At 46.1% G+C, this 21,038-nt stretch overlaps 1 protein-coding gene across 2 annotated transcripts in view; it reads left to right on the forward strand.

The window, feature by feature from the left end:
* The window catches only part of TBX5 (T-box transcription factor 5), a 46,558-nt gene that overhangs the window by 14,602 nt on the left and 10,918 nt on the right, over positions 1–21,038 (forward strand). For both annotated transcript variants that reach the window (XM_036824019.1, XM_036824020.1), the window contains exons 7-8: positions 4,589–4,680; positions 20,577–20,803. In XM_036824019.1, coding sequence (XP_036679914.1) covers positions 4,589–4,680; positions 20,577–20,803 — 319 coding nt within the window. The remainder of the gene's footprint in view (positions 1–4,588; positions 4,681–20,576; positions 20,804–21,038) is intronic.

The following is a 21,038-nucleotide window of genomic DNA, read 5'->3' on the forward strand; positions in this document are numbered from 1 at the left end:
GTGTTTTGTGCAGAACCTGGTACAGAATCAGCACAGTGTTAGTGATGATTCCATTGATCGACTACTTAACTGATCAGTTTATTAACAGGGCAACTCCATCCAAAACGCGCGTGTTGGAAAACTCTTTGCCTATCCTATTTTAGAATCTGAAAGACTGAGATTTTTAAATAAGTTCTCATTACTGTGGTTGAAACACAACTACAAATGTTAATGTTTGTGGTTTAGTTGCTTCATTCCGTGGTTGCATTGTCAATCCAAGGACTGTTTGCCCAGCGTTATGCTTTGGATAAGTGCGCAGGGAAAGAAAAGCAGTCTATGAGATTAAATTGCCAGGACAATTTGGAAAAATGCAAGCCACCAATTTTGGGTCCAAAGGGCTTAGTGCCTCCAGACTGATTTGGAGGCAGGTACCAGGTACCAGGTGGAGGCAGGTACATGGCCGGGTTCTTTTTTTACGCTGCTGTCACACACCTGTATACCACGGGGTTCCAATGACACGACATATTTCCTGATCCCAGCTGTGATCCCACGCTGGATTTGGGAGTTATTTCCCCAGATGGTTGACAGCTTGAGAAAGACATTTAAACGCTCGACTCTTCCCCAGCGACGTTTACTCTGTGAAACATGTTTTTGTAAGTTTTGCGCTGCAGTTGTCAGCAGCTCCCAGAGCAATCCCTAGAAATATTTAGGTGTTAAAAAAAGGTCACATGGGCATTCCATTTCCCTGCTTCTGCAACAGTGGCTTTGTATGCAAGCATGTCTCTCCCCCGATATTAACTTACTTTGCCATTAAAAGGCATTTTCCTCCTGCTTAAATCATTGTGTATGGAGCCTGTATTTATGAGGTATGAGCTTTCTGCTTGGGACCAGGAAATGAACCCCTAATAGAGAGACATAATTAAGACTTCTGGCCTTCGCGAGGGTTTTGTGTTTTTTTTTTTCAAAAGTGAGAATTCACAACAATTATTCTCATTAATTTTTACAACCTCTGTCTCACTGGTTGGAGCTGGCATTTATATTTGTTTTTCCCCCCCACCCGTGCCCCTCCTCCGGATATCCGGTTTTATGCTTATTTTGGAGGGAGTATATTTGTATGACGAATGGAAGTCAATTTTAGTGGAGCCTTTGGGTAGAACTCAGACATCCAGGTGTATCGGTTTATGTGCCCGTGAGTGACTAGCTCTGTGTTAGGAAGGGAATATCAGAGACAGGGTTATGGTAAGTGAGGGGCCAAGTATGAAATAGTATGAAATCAGATGGACATTTTTACCTGCACCTAAGCTTGCATGTTAACATTTCTCATGGGTAATTCTTATGTCCAATAGGCATCTGCACCAAGACATAGGTAAGATCCACACACCTAAGTGTACATCTAGCAAACTGTGCGTGTTTTTGGAAGCTATGGTGATAAGAGCAAGAATTAGGTAGTAGTTAATCTGTTCGAGGTGCAAAGAATGGGTTTGAGCAAAAAAATTTTGTTGATAAAATACCAAAGCCACCCTTTTCTTTTTTTTCTCAGGGTAATTTTTTTTATCCTGAGCTCTTGGTGAAAGAGTGACGTCATGGAATAGGCATTAATTCAGCCCTGATGCCACACCCTCATTGTCTTACTGTCCTCAGTATATTCAGGGGCTGCCTTCCGTCACGGGGTGGGTGGGAGGTACAGAAAGCGGGGTAAGGATTCCCTCCACCCCTTTAAAAAATGATCTAATTTTTACTTAACTTTTTGAGAAGTCCCCTCTCCCCCTTTAAAAAATGAGTTATGGTCAATTGGGCAGCATTTTATTGTCATAAAACCGGAGTGAGAAAGAAAACCCCACTAGGTGATGGGCTTTTGGACTCAGAACTGGCTTGAGGAGTACACATGTTCAAGACTGTTTTCCAAAGAGATTTTTTATTTTTTATTTTTTATTGCAGTATCGTTGATCTACAGTATGTGCCAATCTCTGCTGTTTTCCAAAGAGCTTTTACAGACGTTTCTACTCATTCTGAAGAGTTAATTCAAAATCAGAAAGTTGCAGGAATGAGTACAGTTAAAAAAATGAAGGAGGAGGGAATGTGTATACATAGAAATATCCAGACATATTTTAAAAGTTTTAAAATTGATTTTATTTTTTGGAGCAGTTTAAGGTTCATAGTAAAGTTGAGTGGAAAGTACAGAGAGTTCCTGTATACCCTCTGTCCCCCTACATGTACAGCCTCCCCTGCTCCCAGCCTCCCCCCCGCCCAGAGTGGGACATTTATTACTGTTGATGAACCTACATTGACACACCATCACCCAGAGTTCGTAGTTTGCGTCAGGGTTCACTCTTGGAGTTGTAGACTCTGTGGGTTGTTTTTTTTTTTTTTTTTGGCTGTGCCATGCAGCTTGTGGGATCTTAGTTCCCCGACCAGGGATGGAACCCGTGCCCCCTGCAGTGGAAGCGTGGTGCAGTGGAAGCGTGGAGTCCTAAGCACTGGACTGCCAGGGAAGTCCCAAGACTCTGTGGGTTTAGATAAATGCATAATGACACGTCTTCACCACGATGTATCCTATAGAATCGTTTCACTGCCCTAAAAATCCTCTGCGCTTCTCTCGTTCATCCTTTCCTTCCTCCTAACCCCTGGCAACCACTGATCTTTATGCTGTTTCCACAGTTTTGCCTTTTCCAAGATGTCATACGGTTGGAATCACATAACATTTAAAAAATGTTAATTTTACATACATATTTTATTGTGAACACACACACACATATGTAGTAATTTTATGTTCATGGTAGAGCCTTGGAGTTAGAAGGAAACTTTATAAAACCACCTCTTCCAGAAAACTGAACAGACCAGAATGCTTGCCCCCAAATGGACAAATTATGGGTGCGTTCATTAATTACGCCTAGTTTCTCAAAGCAGCTACTTGGTTTCTCAAAGTCTATAACGATACTACTGGGGGTAGAGGAGATGGTTTTGTGGGTACTTGAAGATGATGGAATCACAGAAAAAATGGTTCTTGTTCCAATTATCTTTCTATTCATTTATCAGAGAGGAGTCTTACTTCAATACCAGTGTATCATAAATACTTCTCTAAAAGTGTCGAACTTCCCCTTGCAACAAAGAGAAGGCAGGCCTTAGGTTTGGAACTTTCCGTGGGTACCAGGAGAGGGAATTTTTTTAAAAATTTAATTAATTAATTAAGTTTTGGCTGCATCGGGTCTTAGTTGTGGCATGTGGGATCTTTCGTTGCAGTGCGCAGGCTCTCTAGTTGTGGTGTGCGGGCTTAGTCGCCCCGTGGCATGTGGGATCTTAGTTCCTCAACCAACGATCGAGATAGTTCCCCAGTCAGGGATCGAACCCGTGTCCCCTGCATTGGAAGGTGGATTCTTAACCACTGGACCACCAGGGAAGTCCCAGTAGAGGGAATTTGATATACTTATTTTCTTTTTATTGACTAGCAAGTGATTCCACTTTGACATATAGAGAAGTGATATAATTATTTTTATAATATAAATTTAAATCAAAAGTGGTTTGATTTAAATAAAAGTATTAAGCAGACCAGTGAACAGGGACTATATAGATACGATAATGATGGTGAAGGTGACCTTTGAATGACTGGCCTCTGATGAATGCTGCCCTGGTTTCCATAAAGTGATTTGATATATAAAAATTCAGTTCACACACAGCTTTTAGGAAATACTTTTGGCAAACTCCATAGGGATGCACTCTTTTACTTAGACCTGCTACTTGTATGCTCACGCTAACAGAATATGTGTTGATGGTTTCCATGAAGGTTCTGGACCTTGAACCAAAGACCCTGTTCTATCACTAAGTTTTGTATAGTGCAACAAAAATTTCCAAGAAGAGGGCTCTCTCTTCCTTACTTAGACAATTTTTTTTTTTTGCCCTACCGTGGGGCATGCAGGATCTTAGTTCCCCGACCAGGGATCGAACCCCACTGCCCCCTGCAGTGGAAGCACGGAGTCTTAACCACTGGACCGCCGGGGAAGTCCCCTTACCTAGCCAATTAAAGAGGTTTGAAGCTGTTTGGTAGCTATCGTATATGTTATAATTTTATTTGTTGGTCTTTATTTAATTAGACACCATTTTCCACCTGAGCTAGCTTCACTATCTGTGAAGCTATGAAATGAACATGAAATGAGGCATAGTAGGATTTTGAGAGCAATAATCAAGACCTTCCCAATGGAGATTGCCACGCTGCAGGAAGTTGACACCGTGTCAGCATGGTACAATCTTCCAAGGAGCAGGGGGTGTACCAAGTGTTGAGGCCAAGATTGTGTTTGAAACACAAAATGCTACGATTTAGAAAAAAAAAAAAAAAGCCACTCCAGCTGGAATGATGCAGAGTAGGACTCCAATTAATGGGCAAACTGAAACCAGGTTTTCTTCCCCTTTTAAATACAATCTGATCTAGGACATTTTTCAAAGCCTCCTTTCGAATGACATGGTGGGTCCCGTTGATGTGACTGGCTTAACTTGCTTCTTTGGGTTGCCAGAGGTTGCGTTTCCGTGACACTTATTATTAGCCGGGTCCCGAGGTAGTCTTGTAACAATCAAGTGAAAACGGAACTCTCTCTCTCTCTCTTCCCCCTTCCTTCAGATCACCCAGTTAAAGATTGAAAATAATCCCTTTGCCAAAGGATTCCGGGGCAGCGATGACATGGAGCTGCACAGAATGTCGAGAATGCAAAGGTAAGAATCGGCTCCCCGTCTCTGCACTCCGCACCCCCACTGATAACCCAGGTGAGCCAGCAGCACCAGCAGAGCAGACACAGAGGAATGGGGCCCTCTTTGCCATCAAGAAAAAGGAGAAAGAGCCTCTTCAATCCCACTTTCTGGTAACCCTCCGGGTGGTTTCCTCTATCAGGCAACGTGGAGTTGCGTAGCTTTAGGGGAGAGCACGTCGGAGGGAATGTGATGGTCTCCATCTGCCTCGGGAACAAAAGCTACAATCTTGTCCTCTTTCTCTGTTGTCTCTCTCCCTCAAGTGAAGTCCGCTCTCTCTTTCTTCCCGTAAGTCACAGCCGATGAATGATGTTCTTTTTGGCAACAGCTCTTGATAAATGAAAGGGAAGTTAATGGCTTGAGTGCCTGGGGGTGATATACAGACAAAGTTGACACCACGTGGTGTCCCAGGCATGGGGGGATTGGAAGCTGGTGATAAAAATTGCTTGGTGTTTTTACATATCCTGTGGTCACGGTCGCTGATATGATGAATAGAAGGGGCTGTGGAGAATGGGAATTTGGTCTGATTTGAAAGGATTGTACAAGCGTTGCCAATTTTGTTAAATATTCTCTCTACCTCTTGGTAGAGTTCCAAAATAACTTACCATATGGCAAGAGAATTAGAAATACATCTTGATCCCTTTGACCAAGAAAGTTTTTTTCTTCCCTTTTTGGTGGGTTTAGTATTTCAAAATAAAATGAGGTCATTTAGGAAGCTTTTCCTTATCCCTTCTGGAAGACACGAAAAGGGAGAGTTGGGCAAATGGACAGATGTAGTCATTCAAAGGAGGACAGGAGACCTAAGAAAGAGAAAGAGAGAAAGGCCGCAGCTTTGTGGTTTGAACATTGGGTTTAGAAATACATGCCATGGAAATTGTTTTCAGATAGCGGGCTTACCAGATCTAATTTTGCATGCTCTTAAAAAATAAATATGCCATTATCTTCAGATGGTACACGTACACCACACTCATATGAATTCCTGCATTCATAACTGGTTTCCTTCACAATTGTGGATTTGTAAAGATGCTTTTTGTGGTGAAAATAATCAAGTTCTTACATGATTATTTAGAAACATTTTTGGCTTTACATGTCTACATTTGGGAACTGGAGTTGGGTTTAATCTATGGCCGTTGGAAAAGTTGACAACAAATACCACTTAAAGGTGAAAGAGGCCAAACTATTTTCAGCCGTAGGCTCGGGATGCCAAGTTTTTATTTCTATGGTGTCTAAACCCCCATCCTATCCTGATGGTCGTCTGTCATCACAGCAGCTTCGCCGTTGATGGACAGTGTCATCTTGGTCCTCCTGCAGGTAGGGGCTGGTTCCAGCCTGCAACTGAAGACCTTCTTCCCTCCCCCACTTCTTCCCTACTTCCCACAAGGTCAAGAGCAGGTGGGATCATGGGTTTAAGGTGTTGCGAGTCGCCCCCTCAATCTTACCCAGTCACCAGGTCCTGTTGATGCTACCTTCTTATCATATCTCTCAAGTCGCCTCCTTTCTCCATCCAGGCTGCCTATTCCAGCCACCGCCAACCTCGCCTGCTGCAGCCTCCTAACCTCTTTAGACCTGACGTCAGCTCTGTTCCCCTCCCGGACGTGCTCCAGGCAGCTGCCCAAGACATCTTTGTACAACGCAAATCAGACACGCTTACTGCACAGCCTAGAACACTCCCAGGCCTCCTGTTGCTCTCAGTGTCAGGTCCAGACTCCTTGGTGTAGTCGACCACGCCCTTCCCATCCAGCCTTGCCACGCCCCCTAGCTTTGTTGCTCACCAGCGTCCCCTCTCCCTTTCAATCATGCTGAAGGAGCTGCTCCAAGTCTGTCTTCTTTCCATTATTTTTGGCCCTTTGAACACCACAGTTGGTCTGCCTCTGTCTTTCTCCCCTCCTCTTCCACCTCCTGCCCATCACTAAAGCCTCCTTGTAGCTATTTCTTCCTCCAAGAAGCTTCCCCTGGCCACAGACTGCGTAGTCAGGGTGTGTCTATTCCCAAGAGCCCTCACTGCTTTCCTTTGTCAGGCCGGGGCCCTGTGCTCTGGAAGCTGGTTGGACAGATGATGGACATCAAAGGAAAGGCAGGTGGGGAAGGACAGGTGTTTGAGAGCTCACACGTCAGCGATCCTGGGGACTCTCTATTACAGCTCTGAACAACACGGCTGGTTAGATGTTTAGGCAGCTGACTGTACTTTGGTCTGAACGGGCTGCCCTAACCATCCCCTAGTTACTGCAGATTGGCTGAGGGGTCCTTTCCGGGTAGGCCCTTGGAGATGGAAGGAAGGCAAGGTGGTTGGTCCTCAGGAGTCAGTGATTGACGTGTTGGATCGAAACTCTCAGCCTCCGAGCCACGTGTGTCTTTGTGGCCGCGTTAGGAGTTGTGCTGGGGAACAGGGAGTGGACAGGGTCATGCACGCAGTTCTCTAGAGATGGCCCCTGGGGAGGAGAGGGAGCAAAGGAGAGAGGCTCCAATAGGCTTTGGAGTCAGACAAACCTGGGTTCAATCCTTGCTCTGCGTTTATCGGCATGTGACCTCAGGCAAGCAATTTCACCCCACGGAGCCTCAGTATCCTCATCTGTAAAATGGGCATAAATAAATATAGCTTCCCCTTTCTGGGGTTCTTGTAAGAATTATATGAGAAAATACCTGAAGAGTGCTTGGTTCCTAGACCACGCTCCAAAAAATGATCCAAGCTGGGGAAAACTCCTCATGACTCCCAGTTTTGCCCTTGTTCAGAATTTATTCTGGGCTGTGGTCCCAACTCCCAGCTCGCAGTAGGTAGTGACAAGTGGGGAAGATGGCTCTCCGGAGACGGCTGTGATAACAGCCTGGCTGGAACGGCAGGCTCACTGTTGATCTTGTAATCCTGTTTCCTGTCCCCCACACACCCGGTGACAGCTGGCTCAGGCAGCAAAGCGGGAGGAATGAAATTTCCTCTAATTCCAACAATCGGACGAAGGGAGAAGGGTGGGGTTAAGGAGGGTTGAGCCTTCACTCGCAGTGATCCCACATAAATAACGTTTGGATTAGCTTGGCCAATGTCTGGGCACTCACCGCCCCCTCCTCTCTCTTCACCCAGCAGTCTGGGTTTGGAACATGCAGAGGGTGTCTTAGTTTTCCAACATCGATGTACGGTTTCTAGTTACAGAAGTAGTAACTGCTTGTTCTGAAAATGGGGGCACGAAGGGAAAGCACAAAGAAGAAAATAAAATCATTCCACAAATCCTGCCTCCAGCCGGCTGATTAAAATACATGCCAAGGTTATTTTGAAAGGTTAGTCTGTGGCTTAAAAACATCTTATCCCTAAAAACCAATATTTCCCAAATTGCAGTGTCCCCTCCCCTGGTGAGAGATGAGATGATTTTAGAGGGTGCCCACAGACACACAGTTGCATCAGGCTGATTTCATAGACAGTATTGCTTAGAATGCGACTAAGTTCATTTTTTTTTTTTTTTGGCCACGCCGTGCGGCATGTAGGATCTTAGTTCCCCGATCAGAGATTGAATCTGCGCCCACTAAGCGCAGAGTCTTAACCACTTGACCGCCAGGGAAGTTCCCGAGACTAAGTTCTAAGGAAGGAAGGGAAGAAGGAAAGGAAAGAGGGAGGGAGGGAGGGAGGAAGGATGGAAAGTTAAGGCTGATTATTTAAGGAAAATATTAACTAAATGGCAGGACAGCTGGTGAACATTGTCAAGGTGATATGCACATCGCAGAAATCTGGGAGTTGCACCTAAATAAATGCTCACCTTAATGAGAAAGTGTGGGAGCTTCACTGTCAAAGGTGAACAGGAACTTCCTTGGCTTATGGGGCCAAGGCCAGGGCCCTGGGGTTGGGGAGGGCACCTTTATGGAGAGGATGGGATCCAGGCATTGCCCCAGCAATGGGATTTGAAACTGTTGGGAGGAAGGGTTTTCTGGGTTGGATCAGGGAAGGAATGGACCGGGAGCTACCTGTCTTGGGCTCTGGAGGAGGCGTCAGACTCTAAAGATCTCTGAAAGCCGGCTGGCGTGGCACTATGGCAGGGAACACCGTTCCTTACAAGCGTGGGGTTCTAGAGGTAGAAGGGATCCCGGGAGGTGGCATCTGGTCCCAACTTCTTCCTTTTGTGGAAGGGGAAACTGCGGCCCAGCCACTCTTTTATTCAGTTTTTGATCTGTTGCTTGCTTCTCCAGCTAACACACATTCATTCAGGGCTTACTCTATGCCAGGTCCCGGGGAAGCAAAGGTGAATCCATGCATCGAGGGGCAGGGTCCACTGATGGTAAAGCAGGCTCTGGAGCTGGGGTCCAGGCTATCACGCTGATTAGCCCCGGGGCTCCCCTACTCCATGGAGCTTCTATCTCCTCATCTGTAAAATGGGAGATAATTATAGAACCTACCTCCAGAGCTGTTGCAAGGATGAGATGAGGTAAAGCGGGTGTCCTAATTACTATTGCTACGAAACAAATTACTGCTCAATTTCACATGGACGGGCTGCGAAGTCCTGCGCTCTGAGCTGTGCCGTCAGCTGTGTGTGTGTGACACTAAATCCGGGACAGCCAGAGCTCTAGCACTTAGCTTCCGACGCCTCCACAGACCACTCAAGGGGGAGGAGGTACAGGCAGCCTCGGTCCTTCCATGGGGAGCTCAGAGGCCGTCACAGTGCACCAGATTTCATCCACTTGCAACCCGCTAGCCCTCGGGAATGCTCCCTCAGTGCTACTTATGGTGGAAAGACCAGGCATCGCTTGCTGTCACTATGCATGAGGTGAAGCAGGAAGTCCCAGGGAAACACTTTGGTTTAGTTCAGGATTTGTGGGTCGGGAATTTGGGAAGGGTGCCTCTGGGCAGTTGTTGCTCGCCGTCTGGTGTTGGTGGGGACGGGGCAGGTATCTGAAGGCCAGACAAGGCTGGACGTCTAAGCTGGCACACCCCAAGACCCGCAATTGACTCTGGCTTTTGGCTGGGAGCCCATCTGGGTTGTCCACTGGAGCGTGTGCAAGTGACCTGTCCAGCATGGTGCACTCAGGGGAATCAGACTCCCCCCGTGGTGTCAGGCTGCCCCTGGAGAACCACAGGGCCTTTGCTCACTAGACCTCGGGAAGCTGTAGTGTCTTTTCTGCTGCGTTCTGTTGGTTGAACGGGACTCACCGAGGCGGACCCAGATTCCAGGAGGAGGGCAGGGATCCTTCCTCTAGATAGAAGGAGGGTCAAGGAGTGTGCCCACATGTTTTAACACTGCCCCAGGGTGCCCAGGAGTGCCTGGCGCGGTCCCTGGCCTGGAGTGACCCTGGATCACGTTAGGTGCTGAGATGGGATCCTTCCCCTCGTGAAGCCAGAGGCCAGGTTGACTGCCAGTTAAGGCGCAGAGGCCTGGCTGTGAGCTTTGTTTCTTTTGGATGGAGAGAATCCCCCCTCCGCCCCGCCAGGCCGCCACTGGTCTTTTTGGAATGACAAACCCCAGAATCTGAACAAACAGCAGCAAAGTGCTTCCTTGGGCACTTCTTGCTTTAATGCACACAGAGTGGCCGTGAGCAATGCCTGGTCTCTGGGGCATACACAGCATTTACTGAGTATTATTGGGAGGCTAGCAGAGTGCAGCGGTGGGGGCTTCAGAGCTCTTCGTGGGAGAATTGCGGTTGCCTCTCCTTCCTCAGTTTTTACTGGACTGCCGATACCTTGGCAGGAAGTCATCTCCAGAGCTGGGGTACTTGGAGTCTCTGTTTGGCTGGCCTGGTTTTTGAGCCCCTCAACCAGAGAGCAGATAGAAAAGCTTAGAACCCAGGATGTCCCAGGTAGAGCCAATAGGTTGGTTTTGTCAGCCCCAGGCCGTGGACGTCTCTGCCCACCCACGTGAGAAACCCACTATTGTCCCCCACCTTTGCGGTGCATGTCACCTCCTCCTCTTCTACCTTTAGGGCGGGGCTTCTTAATCAGAATCTAAGATCCTGTTGGAAAATCTGATTAAAGCAAGGAACGCTGAAAAACTCAAAATATATAAATAGAAAAAAATGTCAAAGAATTTCAAGGGATTCATGGGGTCCGGGACCCTTCAAAGTTTAAAAGCTTCTGTTGGAGCTGTCCCTCCTTTTCCAGCCCTTCCTTCCTGATTTCAAATGAATGTTCAGCTCCCTAACCTCAGATGGCCTTTTTCAAATGAAAGGCTCAGCGCTCTTGTATTCTCATGCTTGTGGTTAAAGGTGATGGGGAAGTCCAATTAATGAGGTGTGATTTCCAAGACAGTGTTCTGGAGATGGCGTTAAATCCCCACTTCTTGCTGTACTAGGCACGTGGCTTCTCTCAGGAAATTGTGAAGTTATGTAAAACAAGAGGGGGGTTATGTTTGGGAGGCCAAGCCAGCCTAACTTGTGAATGGAGGTTTGTCCCAAGGGGTCCCATCCTGAGTCCTGGTTGTCCATCATGTCTACCATCGTTTAAGGTTTCCCGTTCATCTGCAACATTGTACCCACCCCTGCCCTCCCCAGCCCCTGCCCCAGTGAACCTTCTCTTCAGGGGTAGTGTCTAAGGGCAAACCACATGAAAGCAGTGCTTCTCAAACTTTTGGCAGACATGACATTAGCTGGGGGTGGGGAGGCTCGTGAAAAAAGCAGATTTCTGGGTCTCACCTCAGAGGTTCTGAATCAGTGGCTCTAGGGAAGGGGTCCGAAACTGCCCTTTAACAAGTTATCTGATGGAAGGGTCCCCTGGTCACACCTGGATAATTTGTTTTGGCCCTACAGAATGAGCAAAGACATGCAGGTAATGTGTGATCTTATTTTCTGGAAATAGAGCTCTTGTGCTGGGCTGTTTTATAAAAAAGAACCCTTTTCTCTACTTGGTGGTCAACTTTGGCTGAACATTAGGAGTTCCTGGAGTGTGTCCCAGTGTTGCATTATGAAGAATGTAAGACATATAGAAAACATGGAAGAATTGTATGGTGACCACCCATATGCCCACTGATTAGGGTCTGCAATTAACGTTTTGCTATATGTTTGCTCCGTCACACATCCATCCACCAATCTGTCCGTCTGTCCATCCATCCATACACCTACCAATCTATCCATTTATCTCTCCATCTATCAATTCATACATACATTTATTCTTCCACCAGTCTATCCATTCACCAATCCATCCATCCATCCATCCATCCATATTATTTTTTTTTGGATGCATTTCAAACTCAGTTGCAGACATGAGTACCTTCCATCCTTGTATACTTCAGCATGCATACCATTAACTAGGATTCAGTTTTTGTTCGTGATTCTCTATTTCAGGTAAAATTTACATACTGTGAAATGCACAACTAAGTGCACCATTCACTTCCTGACAAATGCCCATACCCGTGAAGCCCAAGCCCGTATCATGATATAGAGCATTCCTTCACCCCAGAAAGTTCCCTCACGCCCCTTCCCAGTTAATTCCTCCTCCACTTCCCCACCAGAAACAGTCAATATTCTGATTTTTTCAAACTGTAGGTTAGGTTTGTCTGTTATAGAATTTTATATAAAAGGAATCATACAGTGTTTACCCTTTTGCTTAAGGCTTTTTCCTCCTGGGCAGCTTTAAAAACTCCCAATGTCCAGGCTGCACCGCAGAACAACGGCATCAGTATTTACATTCCCCAGGGGACTGCAGGATGCAGCCAAGTTTGAAACTCACTTCTCTGGAGAGACTTCCCTATCCCTACCCATCCCCACCTTAAGCCCTGTCTCTCAACTGTCCCGTCATCGCGGTTAACGTTCTCACATTAGGAAATTGTTTTCCTAGAGACCCATCCTCCCATAGGTGTTTTTTGGTTGGTTGGTCTTTTTTTACGGGGGAGAGGCAGACTTGTATATTAGTCCACAGAACATTTAGTATTCCTGCAGAAGTGGCTGCTTTGGGGTGACTTTGTCAAGGTCATCATTTCACTGACGGTCATTCTGCATATGACCAAGGGGCCCCCGTGCTTCCTTTCGGAACACAGGAGGCCACACAACCCCTTGAGTACAGGAAGCAGTTTCAGAAAGGTCCCTGTCCCAGGTTAGTCCCGGTCCCTCTGCACTCTGGCTTCCAGAAGGACCGAGGCCCAGCCTCAGAAGGCATCCCTCTACCTTCTCATCCTCCCTCCAAAATCATTAAAAACAAAACAAAACAAAACTAAACTAAAACTAAAATCAGTAAAGTATTGAGCTCTTTAATTTAGTACTAGATACCTGGGAATACTATCTGATGTACTATTACTAAGAGCCCGCCACAGGTTTAGTTTGCTTTGATCTTTCATGACTGTAGCTTCACATCCAGCTTTTACCTTGGGGCTCACAACTCAACTGTGACGGGGGCCTTGTTATCCCCATCTGCAAAGGGAGAAACTGAGACGGAGGGAGATATCCTGAATCATCCACATAACTGGTCCAGGACTTTTCTCTCTCTTTTTTTTTTTTAAATTAATTTATTTATTTTTGGCTGTGTTGGGTCTTCATTGCTGTGCGTGGGCTCTCTCTAGGCATGCAGGCTTCCGTAGTTGTGGTTCACAGGCTCAATAGCTGTGGCACACGGGCCCAGCCGCTCCACGGCATGTGGGATCTTCCCGGACCAGGGCTCGAACCCGTGTCCCCTGCATTGGCAGGCAGATTCTCAACCACTGCGCCACCAGGGAAGCCCCAGGACTTTTCTCTTGATTCTGGAGCTGCTTCTGTAGTGTTACTCAAAACCTTTTTGTGAATCTCAGGCCCCTTCAGAGTAACCGATGCAAGTGTGGACCTCTCCCTAGAAAAACTGACAAGCTCTACTCATCTGATATTAGGGGTTGCGGGGCGGGGGAGGCAATTCATAGATCAGTTGAAGCCCTTACAAGGTAAGAACTTCTGCTTTAAAACATAATTGTGTGGTTTATAAGCTCGTGTCTATTGAGCAGTGTGTCCCAAATATATGCTAAGCCTTTCCAAACACCGTATCATTTGACCATCCTGAGAGGCGGTGAATCTGATATTCCCATTTTACAGACAAGAGACTTGAGGCTCAGAGAAAGGAAGAACTTAGCCAGCCCCACAGTGGCCAAGTTGGTGACTGGGTACCAAAGGAAGGCACATCCACACACCCTGACTTCAGAGCTGCAACTTGAAATGACCACCCTGGTATGAACTTATATAGAGATTTAAGAGGTTGCCAACCAAAGTTGTCATAAATGGTGGGTGCTCATGGCTAGAGAGGGCAGTGTCTTTGAGTTTCTTTTTTCTTTTTTCTTTTCTTGGCGCGGCATGCGGCATGCAGGATCTTAGTGCCCCCTGCAGTGGAAGCTCAGAGTCTTAACCACTGGACCGCCAGGGAAGTCCCAGTCTTTGAGTTTCTTGCTGTCCCTTACATCAGACAGCCCTGGTTGAATCAATGGTGGGAAATTCACGTTACTTCTTTGTGTCCCCCTGGCCTCGCCAGCGAGGTGGAACAGCCAGCGTTCACCGTGCTTTTCTCCAGCTCACTGGTGTGGTGAGATCTGAGTCATAAAACGGTCGAGAAGCACTTTGTAGACAAGGAGGAGGGAGCGATTCATTATTTGCAGAGCAAAAACCCACTTGGGGTGAGCTGCCTCCTGTCCCTTGAGTGTCCACACACGTTAGATCAGAATCGCTTCCCCAAGCGTATCAGAAAGTTAATAAACCGGGAAGGCTCTCATGGGATTTTGGGGCCCCCCCTTTTCATTTTAATAGCAGATTGAAGTGCTAGTGAGAGGAGGAATTTGCTCTTGGAGAACAGAGATCTTACAGTCCCCAGCTTTGCCCCAGTGCGCGGCTTTAGTCGTTTGAGAAAGGCTGCCAGAAACTGAGTAAGCCTCGCCAGGGGAAAACAACAACTGAAACCTCCCAGCACCCCAGAACCTCTGCCACCTGCTCCCGTGAAAAGGCCAATTCAGTCGGCTGCAGTGGAAAACATTCTCGGGGCCGTTCGTTAGCAGGCTGCGACGCCGTTTGGCCGTGGATTTCAATATTCCCTTGTAACGTTTTACAACCCAGACCCGGCGACAATGGTGTCATTCATTGCATCCGCTCACGTGGAACAGAATGTGAGAGGGAGGCGGAGCTGGGGAGAAGCTGGTCTGCAGTCCTGACACCCAGGGCGAGCTGAGGTACTCAGGACCCTGGTTAGTGTCCAGACTGGGCAGAGCGCGTCCGTGTCTGCAGGAGACAGCGGAGAGCGGTGGGATTTGACATTTGGTAAAGCAGGATTGATTGACAGTTTGACCGGTAAAGGTTGATGGTGCCTGGTGTAGCCAATATCTAACTCTGGCATCATAGAGGAGGATGTCATATGTAACAGAATGGTTGTGTCGTCTCAGCAGCGATGGGAAGGCAACAATTCCCTATTATCAAGTATAAGTTGGCAAGAGCTTTGGAATAACCCTGACCTGGAGTGCAGCTCAGCTTTACCTCTTCTTAGCTGGGTGATCCGGGGCAAGTTGCTTAACCTTTCTGAGCCTCATTTTCTCTATCTCTAAAGTAAATCTAATCATACTGATGAAATGGGATTCTTGCCAGGATCAGGTGAGGGAAAGCGTGTAAGTCAACCAGTACAGTGGCTGGGACATTAGGACGTACAGAGAGAACAACGTGGATGATGAAGAGGAAGATGAGGATGAGGATGGTGGAAAAACAGTCCCCAGTTGCTGCCCTCTTCCCAGACACACGAGGGCTTTTCAACTTTCACTTTAATTCTCTGGTGTCCTGGATTCTTCAATGATGCTCTCCAACTGTGGAGGAAAATAGTCTATCTTCTCATCACAGGGACTTTAGAGGCTTTTGCTGTGTTGCTACTCACTGAGTTCCTTTGATTGGTCCATTGATGAGCCCAGGAAAAACAATCCCGGGAATTCCCTGGCGGTCCAGTGGTTAGGACTTGGCGCTTTCAATGCCAAGGGCATGGGTTCGATTCCTGGTCAGGGAACTGAGATCCCGAAAGCACTGTGGCCAAAAAAAAAGATGCCAGTGTTGTTTGTTGGTACCGTTTTCTTCTCTTTGCCTCTGTAACCCCATCCTGATTGAGAAGTCACTCTACTCTTCCATGCCTCAATTTTGACACCTGTCAGATGGATTTGGGGATGTTGCATTTCAGGCATCAAGAAAGATGTGCGTGATTGATGGTGGGAATGATGTTTCAAGTTCTTCAGAGAGGAACAAACTGAGAGGGACAAGTGGTTATTGGGATAATATGCCTTTCCCACTTCTGTGAGTGTTAGTAATCAAAAGCAGAATTTGGCCTTTCCAGAGAGTAATTTTGCAATTTGGCAGTGCTGGAAGGGAGAATTCCACAGAGTCCATTGATACATTCTCTTGTAAATTCCCTCAGCCAACATTTTTTAAGAGTTATTTTCTTTAATTAAAAAAATAACGGTCCCCATTAAGAATATCAAACTAAAAGAGATTCCCCCCTTCCTGTTGGATCTCTGACAGTCCAGTACTTGAACTAAGCAAGACCTAAATAGAATTGCCAGTGAGATTTGACAACTTCTTTGTTTTTTTATTATTATAATTTTTCTTCCTCTTCTTCTTCTTCTTTTTTTTTTTCCATTACGTAGCTTCAGCAGCCAAGGGAGAACTATAAAGCTAATTTCATTCCTTTCAGCCTCCTGGCCCCAGAAGGAGAGTCTGAGCAGTGGAGCTGCTCAGGATGGCTCCAGCTTTAGTTCTGAGATGACACAGGCCACGGGAAAGCTGGGCTAGGAGACCCCTGGGTGTCGTGAGGGTGTCTGTAGCCTCATGGAAACTTGGCAGACACTCCATTGTCCCCTGCCTGGTTACTCTGACGTACTTTCAGATGACAAAGGCAGGGGCCCAGGGTGGAGATGGTCATCCCCCTGAGGGATGGGAGAAGTGAGAGAGGAGTCTTGGGCCCCAAACACCCGCACCCCCAAAAGCATATTATGTTTTAAAATTGAAAGAAGTCAGTAAGAGATTGGCTAGAAGTAATTCGGGGACAGTTGGGTTAGAAATCTGGTGGTGTCTCTTTGTAGCTCTGTGATCCTGGGCAAGTTATTTAATCTGCCTGGGCCTCGGTTTTCTAATCTGTAAAATGGGAACTAAAGCAGTACCCACTTCATAGGGTCATGGAGAGGATGAAGTGGGCGGATGCAGCGTTCTTCAAAATGTGCTAGGTGTAGTGCTCTTTGAATGTAAGATAATTTCAGGTCTACCTTTTGATTTTAATAGGTATTTACTTTAAATTGCATTAGAATAACTATAACTAGTACCACAAACCCCTAATTTCATAGATATTACTACTCAGAGTGAGGCAAAACATATTTAGATAAAGAATTCATTTTAAAAATGGAATAAGTTAAAGAACAGTTGGTTCATGGCAAAAATCACAGCTAAGTTCGGGATCTCCGGATACATATTTCTTCTAGAGAGGCGTTCTTACTCTGTTTAAGGCCATGGGCCTCTCTGGCAGTCTGGTGAAGCTTAGGGATCACTTCTTAGAATAATCTGATTAAATGTGTAAAATAAGATGCATCGATTGCCAAGGAAGCCAGTTATATTAAAACACAGTTGTCAAAATCTTTTCTAAATGGTGATATAGTAGTATGCGCACTTTATGAACGTCTTAAGTAACAGGATCTAGTGGCAGGTCAAAAACGACTGTATTTTTGTAGTCATCATGAGCATAAATGGTGTCTGGAGACACATACAGCTGCAACGGGATGTGCAGCTATTTTGTTTCTGTTGATGACAGTCGCTAGGGCTGCTAACCGAACCGTGGCTTGTTGCCGACACCCAAACAGAAAGAAATACTAAATTCCAATTCAAGATGAGTGAAAACAAAGACATCATTTTGAAAATCTAAGTTTACACCCCTAAGTTTTTCCCCAAAGTTAAGATCTCCAAGTTAAGGAGACAGGTTTATGGCAGTGCTCCCTCCCGAGAAATTTTATGGGCTGAAAGCACGAGTCATTTTGTAACGGCAGTCACGATAGTTTCTACTATGTGCCAGACATTTTCTAGAGTGTACTGTTGGGTAATTTCAACAATCTTGAGAGGTAACTGACGCTCAGAGAGATTGTGTCTTGTCCAAGATCACACAGCTGTTAGATGGTACGTCTGGTATAGAACATATATTTTCCTGAATCTAACACCTTTATTCTTCCCACTATACCCTGATGCTTAGATACTCAAGTAAAAATCACAGCCCAGTGGGTTATCAGGGAAGGGAAGGTGTCCGGGGGACTCAGGGCTGACTGCTGTGGTTTCTCCAAACTATCTCTGTATTTCTCCCATTTTGCAGATGAGGAAACTGAGGCTTAGCTAGGTCACCTGCCAACTCTATGACCTTTAGCTGAGCTCTGTGCTACAGACTTGGTGGATTGGAGAACCCATTTCTGTGGGTTGCGTGAAGAAGGGACATTTCCTGAGGGGTATCGCTAGCAGCTTTGCTGGACCCACAGATGACCGGAGATCGGATTCAAATCCTGCTCTGCCCCTCTCACTTCTAGGGACCCATCTTGGGGGAAATGTGGGGGAAACTTGGAGTATCTTCAACTTCATTTTCATTTTGCTTTCCAGCCAAGCAGGTCCTCCCCTGGGAGTTTCAGCTCTGTTTCCATTGCGTTTTGCCAGGCGCGGTGGTGCGGTGGGTGGGGATGGGGGGAGTATGGATGGAGAGCCTGGAGGGTCATACGTCGCTCCGGGAGGCTGTACGCGCTTCCTTTATTTGTGTATTCCTCCTAAACTAGTCCTCCCGCTCCACTGTAATAATAATTATTATATTAATAATTCATATAATAATTCTGTTAATAACTGGTAATAGTAATTATTGTTTTCAACATGGAAGTATTCATCTAAACTTCGTAAGCGCTCACTGTAGAAAGAGCCAAGCCGTGCAGACGTGCAGAAAGTAATAAGTTGATCTAAAAGGTCTCCTGTAACCCCAACTTCTGGAGGGAACCTCTGGGATTCATTTCATAATCCAGACCATGTTGTTTCCTCCTTCTTTAACTTAATTCAGCTCACACAGATTTCTGAATTTGTGCATATCCAGCCTTCTCATCCTTTTCAAGGCTGCATAATATTCCATCGTTTAGCTCTATCAAAGTTGACGCTACCATTAATGAGGACATTTAGGTTATTTCTGTTTTTTTCCCTTGTTACAGACAGTGCTGCAGAGAAAATCCTTATACTTACGTCTTTGGGTACTGACCTGATGGCTTCTTGGGAAAATCCTTCGTAATGGGATTGCTTGCTCCATGTTATTGTATATTATTATTATTATTATTGTTTTGGCCATGCCTTGTGGCAAATGGGATCTTAGTTTCTTGACCAGGGATGGAACCCGTGCCCCCTGCATTGGGAGCGTGGAGTTTTAACCACTGGACCACCAGGGAAGTCCATGTATATTTTTAAAAATGGATGCTCTCGGGAATTCCCTGGTGGTCCAGTGGTTAGGACTTGGGGAATTTCACCACCGTGATCCCAGGTTCAATGCCTGGTCGGGGAACTAAGATCCTGCAAGCCATGTGGCGTGGCCAAAAAAAAAAAAAAAAAAAAAAGGGTGATATCATATTGCCTTCCAGAAAAGATGGGCAAATCACCCTTCCATCAGCATACACACTGTACTAGTTACTCTCCTGAACAAGATTTCCTTTCCCCATCCCAAACGTTGACAGCCCCCTCCTCTTTGTGCATGTGGGAATATTATGAGTTGGGCTGTTCTCTTCTTATCCCCCCCGGATGTTTCTCTCAATTCTCCCTGTTATCTTTGAGCTGTCCCTCCTCTCAGCTCCTTTGCAAACTCTCACTCTGATCCCTCCCCCACCCACCTGGCTTCCTTTGGGACTCTTGTGATGCTCAGCACCACTTTCTTCCTTTCCAGGAGAGGTTTCTGTTGAATTTCTCAAACTCTTAGGAGGAAAAAAATGGTCTGAAAACTGAAGGGAAGGGAATGTGGAGGACGTATCATAAGAGTGTGAGGGACCAGATTTTGAGCACTTTGGAGGAGGCTTTACCTATGGCATCATAAGCTGAGGCTCAGAAAGGTTGTGGTCCAGAAGTCTGTAAGTGGTGGAGATGGGACCTGAATTTGCATCTGCCTGGTCTTAGTTTCCATGCTCTTTTCTCTATCTCCTTTGTCCTCCTTTTTCTTCTCCTTTTCCTTCCCTCTCTCTCTCTCCCTTTACTCTGCCTCCAAAACTGTGACAGTCGTGCTGATGGCTACCATTTGTTGTGCCAAACACCGTTTTAAGCCTTTCACGTGTATTAACTAATTTCCTCTCTCAATAACCCTTTGAACCTGGGGGGTTTTATTATCCCTTTTTTACAGATGGGAAAACCAAGGCACGGAGAAGTTAAGTGTTATGTCATTGGCGACAAGTACAGCAACTCAAAAGGAAAGTCTAAGGCACAAGGAGCAAACTATTCAGATTAGGGTAACCTAGGTTCTTACGTGACTACCCCAGGTGGTCAGCTACCATTCTTTACTAATGTTGGCCAAAGGCCGCAGCCCCATGTTAAAGATGGAGACCCAGAAGTTAAGTCTCAGTGAGCTCTCAGCTCTTTAGCTTTTGAATTAGGGAATTCAAAGACGTCTAGAATAGGTTAAAATATTTCAACTGCCATGTGTGCTTATTGATTGTTGAGAGGGGTTCTCAACTGGGGGTGCTCATTTACCTTTCTGCATATGTATAGAACTGTTCATAAATCTACTTGCCTAATGTATAAGACATGAAAATGTGGTGACTAAATATATACGTATAGGATAGGATGCATTGGATGCACTTGAGTATAACTGGATCTATTCATTCATCAAAGATCCCTTTGTTTCTTATTCTGTGAGTTTTCTGGTAGAGTCTTTGACCCTGTGGTTCAGCCAGTGGAAGAATCTCTATCAGGCCACTGACCAGTGTTAATTCGCATCTTCTCTCTTTCAGTAAAGAATATCCCGTGGTTCCCAGGAGCACAGTGAGACAGAAAGTGGCCTCCAACCACAGTCCTTTCAGCAGTGAGCCTCGAGCTCTCTCCGCCTCGTCCAACTTGGGGTCCCAGTACCAGTGTGAGAATGGTGTGTCTGGCCCCTCCCAGGACCTCCTGCCCCCACCCAACCCGTACCCGCTGCCCCAGGAGCACGGCCAAATTTACCACTGCACCAAGAGGAAAGGTGAGTGTGACAGCCCTGCCCTCCTGGCCACTGTCTGTACTTCTTCCTTCTTTTCCTTGAAAAAAAAAGTACACATAACTACGTGTATTTATTTTTAAAATGTAAGCAATACAAAACTACATGGAGATTGTAAGAAATTCAAACCATTCAAGTAGAGCTAAAGATTCCTTTGACATGTCCCCCCCCCTTCCTTGGGGAAAACTTATTTGAAATGTTCAGACCCATTTATTTATTT

Source organism: Balaenoptera musculus, chromosome 14 (genome assembly GCF_009873245.2).
Source record: "Balaenoptera musculus isolate JJ_BM4_2016_0621 chromosome 14, mBalMus1.pri.v3, whole genome shotgun sequence".
NCBI classification, from domain to species: domain Eukaryota; kingdom Metazoa; phylum Chordata; class Mammalia; order Artiodactyla; family Balaenopteridae; genus Balaenoptera; species Balaenoptera musculus.